The sequence below is a fragment of the Pseudochaenichthys georgianus genome, chromosome 1, assembly GCF_902827115.2.
Source record: "Pseudochaenichthys georgianus chromosome 1, fPseGeo1.2, whole genome shotgun sequence".
NCBI classification, from domain to species: Eukaryota; Metazoa; Chordata; class Actinopteri; order Perciformes; family Channichthyidae; genus Pseudochaenichthys; species Pseudochaenichthys georgianus.
The window spans coordinates 37,645,990-37,655,117 of record NC_047503.1 but is presented as its reverse complement, the minus strand read 5'-3'; the positions used below and the strand labels follow the sequence as shown (position 1 = coordinate 37,655,117).

At 40.9% G+C, this 9,128-nt stretch overlaps 1 protein-coding gene across 1 annotated transcript; it reads left to right on the top strand.

Annotated features, from left to right (window-relative positions):
• The first annotated feature begins 4,247 nt into the window (after positions 1 to 4,247).
• On the top strand, positions 4,248 to 7,668 carry pou4f2 (POU class 4 homeobox 2). Its single transcript, XM_034089916.1, has 2 exons — positions 4,248 to 5,031; positions 5,346 to 7,668. The coding sequence occupies exons 1-2, from the start codon at positions 4,831 to 4,833 to the stop codon at positions 6,276 to 6,278; spliced, it is 1,134 nt and encodes a 377-aa protein (XP_033945807.1). The 5' UTR covers positions 4,248 to 4,830; the 3' UTR covers positions 6,279 to 7,668.
• The last annotated feature ends 1,460 nt before the right edge of the window (positions 7,669 to 9,128 follow it).

Sequence of the window (9,128 nt, the reverse complement as noted above, 5' to 3'; positions counted from 1 at the left end):
ATATCATCTTATCAATATGTTTATATTGACAATGGATTTAATAACTGTCATTTTTTTGTTCCGATTTCATGGCCCGCAACTCTACCATTTAATCTCACCTCTCTCATTAGTATTGTTAGCAGAAAGCAGCTGTTCCAGAAAAGGACATCAGATATACCAGCTCTATGCTCCCTGCTGAAGGCCAAAGGGCAAACAGAAAAAGCTAGCGACTAACCGGTGGGACAGAGACACATTTAACCATTACGAAGCCAACATTTCCCTCAGGAGATGGTGGTGATCAAAACAGAGCTGAATGAAGATTTCATATTTTTCAAATAATTCCAAATATATGCTTGTTCATGTGTAAATAATAAGCTATTAGCTAAAAATATTTAGCATATAACTTTATAAGGTGATAATATGTCATGTTATATGTATATCTTGCTCCACTGCCCCCTGGTGGCCAAAAATGAATTATGTAACTTTTAAATTAGGCTAAAATCAGTTATCACATAAGGAATCGACCACTCATTTATTGACATGCAATCTCTATTATTTTGCTTGGGATGTATACGTTTATCCACAAGGCCACTGGGCTGAGTCAAAACGCAGAGGCGCCAAGATGCACATTTTATAAGGCAATTTTATGGCTGCAAGTTGCGAACAAGGGGTTTGGTTACAAGGATTATTAGCCTTTTCCAATGTTATGTTGTTATTATCCAATTAAGTGTTATTTAATCACAACGGTTGCCTATTTGGTAATGTCATCGTAACCTGCCTATGCTCATTCCAGGTCCTATTAACTGTGTTAGGAATAGTCGCTCCAATAAAATACAGAAAAACTGTATCTGTATCTACCAATACAAACTAATTAGAATATACTGAGAACTGTTGAAGCTTTTATTTAGACCAACGTAGAGATCAAACACAAAACTGTCTCACAGTTTGTATACCAGTTGAGCTGCAATTCAAGTGCAGTTTTTGAAACCTCTTTCATTATCTCAAGTGGTGAGCCACTTGTTCCCCCTGAGAGCTACAGTACAGTGTGACATTTAGTAAATCCTGAAGGCTTTTGCCTTTTGTTGTATGCATTTAAACAACACATTAAAGCCACAATGTTCCTTGTGGAACCTGTCACATTTCCCAGGTAACGCAGATGAATAAATAAAGCACTGCCGTTCGTGGCTGAAACACCCCCCTTCTTTGTGTGATTTGCTGTTGCCTTGAGTTAGATCCTGATCTCTTTGTAGACCCTCTCCCAACAAGCATTGACCTTCTGCTCCGACATGTAAAGAGCTCCACAAGATCAGAAAGGGGAGGGGGAAGCTGTGAATAAAGGCATCACCACTGCGAGCAGTCAAGAGACTTCATCCACTTCACACTTCTCTCCTCTTTCTCTGTGTGTAGCTTTTTCTCTGTGTTCAGATAGGAGCGGAGATACCTTGTTGGCGGCACAAAGGAGCGGCTCCGTAATAAAAACAGCTGTCTCTGGTGGTCTCGGTGTAATTGGGATTGTTAACGTGGAGAGCTCCTGAGGGAGGCTGAGAAGAGTATGTCTTTGTGTAAAGCACACAGACACCTCTGCAGCACTCCTTGATTCGGATGCAAGTAAGAGAGTGAGGAGGGAAAAAAGCAAACAAGTCACCTGAGTTATATCAAGCCTTGCTGCATCTGCTCTCTCTATTTTACTTGGGCTTTTACTTTTTTTCAGACAGTGCCGATGTATTTATGTGTAGTAAAGCTCATTGAAGTGAGAGAAATCTTCCCTTGCACAATTCTACTGGGTTTATGTTTTGTAAAGGTAAGGAACGACTGCACCTTCCTGCATTGAGACACGTTTTTGTATGATAGCAACATTCACACCAATTACTGGATCAGTGTGACGACACAAATTGAGGCCATTTTTGTCTAAACTGGTAGGGCATTCAGCTGACAATGAGTAACGTTTTAAAAAAGTGACAACAAAACTAGCCCGATCTCAAGTGTGTGATGTTTATCATTTGGCATCCTTATTTTATATGTAAATCTTTTGTTATGGTTAAATAATTTGTTAATACCATTGTAGGCTTACCTAAAATCACATCTTGTCAGGGGTTTTGTTTATTTATCAATATTGCTTATGAATCAAAATGTATAAGCTGTCATAATGTTAATGAACAAACTGAATATTATTTAGACATAGACTAAATAAAATTACATTATAATCAAATCAACTTCTACATTAGACAAAAACAGGGTCTGTAATTGTTACAGAAATATCCAGGATTGTTAATTGTGTTTCTGTTTGTAGAGGCAGACCCTTCAAACGGTGATTATGTTAACCAGTCTGACAAACTATCCTCCCTCAAAGAAAGAACGCTGTTTGCACAGAAAGTAAAAGCCTTACGTGAACACACTCAGGAAAGTGTTGAAAACGTACTTCAAAGTCAATTGCTTGGGAGCAGCTCATGCTGATTTATTTGACTTAAGATATACTTTGTGTGTGTGTTTCATTGTGGATGAAAATGTCATACACCAATTTAGAGGTGGTGAAATATAAATGATTTATTTAAAGTTTCATCATAGATCAGTCTGTCGGTATATGGGAGCAGACACTGATTGCTCCTTGATGTCTCCTGAGCCTGATCTCTGTCTCCTGTCTGGAGGTGGCTGTTGTCCCGCTGGGGAGGCAACATGATGGCTCTCTGTAAAACTGCTGCAGCAACACCAACAGGGTTTCTGCCGCTGCCGTGGGGACGTAGCAAATGTCTGCGTGAATCAAGAGGGGAAAAACGGGAACTGACATACCAACGTGTTCAGGAAGCCACGTTAACGCGGTAACATCGGTAGCCTCCATTAACGCGCTTTCACACTATTATTACAGCGGCGCGCGGCTGTGGCCCCATGCCGAGGCGGTGTCTATAATTATTATAATTAACACCATACTTAATAATCTCCAGTTAAACGGTGGGAATTTAATGTGGAGTCCTTAACATTAGCGATGTATATTATTAACACATTTAAGGTGATTTACGGGTCAACCCCACTGCCTGTCAAAGACATTGATCACTGCTTCATAACTACAGGATGTATACCTTTGTGCGTGTGTGAGTGTGCGTGTGTGGAGAGAGAGAGCAGTGTTTAGAAAATAGAGCCATATGAAAATACAGAAAAAATCCAAGTGGCATTGTTTTCCATACAAATACTTTCAAACCTCCGAGAGACTTACCATCCTATAGACGTGTGATCATATTAAACAGATTAGACACCCCTTGTTAATTACAACGTGATAAAATGATTTAAATAACCAATGAGGTGGCTTAATTAGAGGAGAGATAAGATAATAGTCTGATATGACAAGTATATAGATTTGCAATTTAATAGTGATAATCATTTTTAAATATGCCCTTTTATCGACATTCGCTTTGCATGCAACATACCATGCAGAAAACAATACAAAACATTGAAAAATAGGTTATAATTTTCTTACATGGTTACCGATTTATTTTTTGTCTTTTCAACAAAATTATTCAAGGTTCATACAAATGTCGTTGCAACAAAGAAGCAAAGATTACAAGCAATATCATACAACATGTCCACTACATTTTGAGGTAACCTGAGCAATTGCGAATACTTTTATATTAGTTTTTTTTTTTAAAGAAAGAAAAATAAATGACAGCTTGGTTTTTTATAGGATATAAACTAACAGAAATGTCTTAGCGATAATATTTGTTGAGGATATTAACATCAGTATAGGACTGGTGCTGTGCAAGGTATTCATCGGATGCGCGTTTGGAACAATTACAATCTATATTCCAATACTAACAAACATTTTCAGGTGCAATAAAGAGGATTTAAAAAAGTCTCTGAACTTCATAAGACGAGGTGTTGGTAACGAGGTGTTGGTGGTAAGAAATAGTCATTTGAAATAAATGCCTTTGTCGCAGACTGCCCATGCGCAGAGTCCCCAGCGGCGGCCGTGGCGGTGGTGCTGGTGTGGCTAATGAAGAATAATAAATCATGAAAGGGTTTTTCAGGTACAGCTGGAAACAGTGTGTGTGCATGTGTGTGTGTGTGTGTGTGTGTGTGTGTGTGTGTGTGTGTGTGTGTGTGTGTGTGTGTGTGTGTGTGTGTGTGTGTGTGGGTGTATGTGTGTGTGTGAGAGAGGGCGAAAGACAGAGCTGTAGAGAGAAAGGGGGAGTGTGTGTGTGTCAGAGGAGGGGGGCTAGGGAGAGAGAGAGAAAGAGAGAGCGAGGCGAAGAGAGACTCAGTCTGCCCTTCGCCTCAAAGCAGAGGCAGTTCGGGTCCCCGCAGCATTCAACGAGGTACAGAGACTGTCACCGCCATTACTTCTCACTTACGGTCATTTCAAGACGGAAACTTTTCACAAAATAACAAAACAGGTCAACGAAATCGGCTTCTGTTTTAAGCTTGACGTCTTTTGGAAATCCTAAGAGACGGAAAGAAACTTTTTCCATTTTTTCTGGCGTCGCCTTTGAGGAGTTCTGCCACAAAAAAAATCCAAGGCAAAACTAAAAATATTATAGAAGGTGGAGACGGTTGCAGGAGAAAAAAAACAGGTTCATTTTTTAACTAGCGCTACACGTCCAGACGGAAAAAGGTATCGTCTACGCTTAGTTGCATGGCTTGTTGATGTTCGCGCTGTCTCATCTTCCAAAAAAGATCTCATTACCTCCGCTAGAATTAATAAATAGATGTGATAACTTCAGTATTGGACGACCGTCTTCAGAATACACTTTACTCGCCAGTGACTTGAGATTCCTGTGAAGCAATTGGGCTTCAACTCCCATACTAGGAGGCGGAGTCTTAACTTATTAAAAGGAACTTGCCGAGGCTTGGACGCCCGCAAATATGATGATGATGTCTCTGAACAGCAAGCACCATTTTGCTATGGCCCACACCAGCTTGCCCGAACCGAAGTATTCGTTGCATTCAAACTCCAATTCCAATGTAGCCTCGTCCTCCTGCTCGTCCGCCCGACACAGCAACTCCATCATCAGCGGCAGCGGCAGCTCGGAGGCGATGCGCAGAGCCTGTCTCCCAACCCCACCGGTACGTATTCTGCATAATCACTGCTTAAAGGCACATTTTGACAGCCCACTTTTTTTTGCTTGATGTTTTTTTCATGTCTGCACAGCAAATCACCCAACACCTCCATATTTTTTTTCTCCTCTGCTCAACTTATGTATTCAGTCGGCTTTGCCTTGCGTATTAATTTTTATGACCTGGGATGTTGCATGTGTCTTGTTTTGTGTGCTCCTTTTTTTTTATTTCTTTTTTTTCACATTCTGGAAATGTTTTAAACCGAGGAGTGGAGGGAGAAGTCCCTACTGACAGCTATGTGTGCATTCTATTTGCAATTGCAGAGCAATATATTCGGAGGCTTGGATGAGAGTTTGTTGGCCCGGGCTGAAGCTCTAGCGGCGGTGGATATAGCCTCGCAGAACAAGAACCACCACCACCCTCCACATCACAGCCCCTTCAAGCCGGACGCAACCTACCACACTATGAACACTCTCCCCTGCACCTCGTCTTCCTCCTCCGCCTCCTCGGGTCCTAATTCTCATTCGTCCGCCTTGAATGGCCAGCACCATCACCACCACCATCACCACCACCACCAGCCCCACCAGGCACTGGAGGGGGACCTGCTAGATCACATCTCCCCGGGACTGGCACTAGGAGCCATGGCAGGGCCGGATGGCTCGGTGGTGTCCACGGCTACGCACCCTGCTCACATGGCGGGCATGAGCCACATGCACCAGGCAGCCCTCAACATGGCTCATGCCCACGGGCTACAGCAGCACATGGGCATGAGCGACGTGGACGCCGATCCCAGGGACTTGGAAGCCTTCGCTGAGAGGTTTAAGCAGCGACGGATCAAACTCGGGGTTACCCAGGCGGATGTAGGGTCAGCTTTAGCCAGCCTGAAGATACCTGGGGTGGGCTCCCTCAGCCAGAGCACCATCTGCCGATTCGAGTCCCTGACGCTCTCTCACAACAACATGATCGCTCTGAAGCCCATCCTGCAAGCATGGCTAGAAGAAGCCGAGAAATCACACAGGGATAAACTTAATAAACCCGAGTTGTTCAACGGCGCGGAGAAAAAGAGGAAGCGCACATCGATAGCCGCACCAGAGAAGAGGTCACTGGAGGCCTATTTCGCCATTCAGCCGCGTCCCTCTTCGGAGAAAATCGCAGCAATCGCAGAGAAGCTGGACCTGAAGAAGAACGTGGTCCGGGTCTGGTTTTGCAACCAGCGACAGAAACAGAAACGAATGAAATACTCTGCATGTATCTGAAACCGCTCTGAACCACCACCCAAAAGACTTGGAACTGTTTAGAGACGATTTGTATCATATTTCCTATCTCACACCTTGTTTTCCAATCATCGATGACTTTGTGCTCTGAACTTCGAAAAATTCCTTAAAAATGAACAATGACTGAAAAACTCGAAAAGCCCATGTCACGTCTTTTACTCGCTGAGAGGGAGACGTGGAGTCAAGTAAAGCATCGTTTGACAGAGCAAGTAAGACCACTGTTTCCACACTTACTATGCCTCACCTTTTTAATGTCAACGCTTACAGGACTCTATATGCTTTCATTTTTTAATTATATTTCGTTTAAAATGAGGACTATAGTTTGCAAATACCCCCAATGAAAACAGCGTTGTTATTTACACACTAGTTTAACTCGAAGCACTTGGTTGATGATTATTGGTGTTTATGTTTTGGGCTTAAGTTATAGGTTAAGCTACATTTTCACTCCCGAGTTCATGATGATGCAGTTTGACATTTTATTCAGGGTCCATGAGGGGATTAAGAGAATAACACACTATTGGTCTTGAAAGCTAATATTAGATTACTGCCAAATAATCCTTTGTAAATTAATAATTTAATTGTCACACACTTCATTTTGTGTCTAAATGTGTAATTTAATTCCCCTTATTTTGTTACCATGTGTGATCAAATTCAGGGATCTATTTTTAAGATGCCCGGGGTTTGGGTTTAAGGTATAATGTTTTTATTATTAGGCCTCAGTATGTGGAAATATCGAAATAGTGAAATAGTGAATCTCGCAATTAAAATAATATGATTTCTGGCCGGCTGCAATAAGTTTACAATCCAGCGTGGGCCGGTCTCTTATGAACTATTTATTGAGTGAGGTCATGTTTACTTCATTATATATTTATTGGGATTCCCCCCTCCTCGTTTTGCTTGAGAAAATCAAATTCTGCAGCAAGTTAGGCGTGTTGTGCTGGTTTAAAGGGAAACGACTGTGAAATAATACAGTCATAACATTTTCGTTTACAATTTCTAACACTTGAGATGGTACAATCGAGATATATATGAGATAGTATTCTCTTTTTGAATTATTTTATGTATGTTTTCTGCTATTTATTTGTATAAATATACGCGCATCATTATGAAGTCGTTGCTTGTTAAAATCACCTTGTTTAAGTAATGTTTTTTCTTGAAGACAAAAGAAACAGCTTCATGGAAGTATACGTGTACAATGTAAATATTTCATTGGAACCAGTCGATGCACATAAATATATCCGTACAGGTTTTTGCTGTATTGCTGTTTTAGCTGAGGTAACTTATTTCTGTAATGTATGTTGCTTCTGTTTCCTGGTTAAATTATTCTATTAATTTATTACATCCATGTAATTTTTATTTATTTAATTATTGAACTGCAATATGTGTTTCATTAAAGAACAAACTTTAACATTTAATTGGACGTTTTCCATGACTACACTGCGTAATGTGTCTCATCCAGACATATTCATATTCTTTTATTTATTCATCTATTTATTTATTGATGAGGAGGAGGCTGGAAACGGTTTAGCTGTGGGCTGCACAGCTTTTTAACATTGTGGACTCTTTGGGCTTATTTAACTGCACATTTTGCCATTTGGTTTTTAGGTAACGTGACTTTAACATCATGAAAAGGTGTCAGGTTTGATTTTGCAAACAGCCATGAGCCCTGTCATAGTGCCCATGAGCAAGACACCACAACAAACCCTCCCCCACCTTATCTGGTCTCCAAAGTTTAATAATATAACAGATGAATAACTAGAATTAATATGTAGAAGGTAATTAGAAATAGCTATTTTGCCTGAGCACCGTGCTCCTCCAGGCCTCATCATAAAGCAGGCCTTACAGGAGCCCTTATCTCTATTCCATCAATGTTAAAGACACACGTGGCTCCTGTACTGACTTGCTGCCAGCTTATGCAGCTCACTGTTGCCTTACCTGAGAGCAAATGCTAATATTCTATTAGAGTCTAATCAGGGGGTCTATGGAGAGCTGGATGGGTCCCTGGAGCGCAGACTTGCCAGATGTCAGCCCGCCAGAAAAACAGCTCGCCTGCCAACGTGCCCGTCTCTATTTAAATACACACTCAAACATGCTTCGTTCCTGCATGCGGGCTCGCAGGCTTTGAAGCAAAACCTTTGGTTCGAAGTTATGGTTAGAGGAGGAGGAGGAGGAGGGTAAAAAGAAGAAGAGGGGAGCATTTTGAATGTCATGTCCACAGCAGAGCTGCTGTTTAGGGGGCTTCAAGGCTGAATGGCTGGTTGAGCGCTGAGCAAGCGTTTCAGCACCATGGACAGATACCTGAGGAACATTAGCATTTCTGAAACCTGTCCTCCACGTTCACACTCATTATTTACGGCACCTGGCTGGAATACATTTGCATGGGATTATTTTTGGGATAATGTGTAATTGATCATGGCAGTTAATGTTTTGCAGATTATTCTGCAAACACAAAAATATATGTTTCTTTAAAAATGCATGTTTAATCAAATAGTTAAGACATTTTTAAATTATGTCAATTGTGTTTACATTTAAAAAAACAACAACATTATAATGCACTAGTCTTTCCACATGAGTGTCACATGACGAGAATATCCACAACGTTTCCACCAAATATGTTAAAACTATTATTTACTCTAACATATAAGGACATATAAGGACTTAAGTTAATTATATATATTGTCATTATCTTTTCAATATTTATCCAACAAAAAACACATTAATAAATAGTTTTTAAGCTGCAAAGACAACGCCTTCCTAACACTGATCATAAACCAAAACCTCTTCAACCGCCATCCTGGTGACAAATTAAGAGTATCAAAACGAGCCTTATTA

What these genes read in the sequence shown, in the direction of transcription:
- pou4f2 (XM_034089916.1), top strand. Translation starts at nt 4,831, where the DNA reads ATGATGATGATGTCTCTGAACAGCAAGCACCATTTTGCTATGGCCCAC. An exon ending in CCTGTCTCCCAACCCCACCG is followed by an intron (nt 5,032 to 5,345) that starts GTACGTATTCTG and finishes TTGCAATTGCAG; the next exon opens with AGCAATATATTCGGAGGCTT.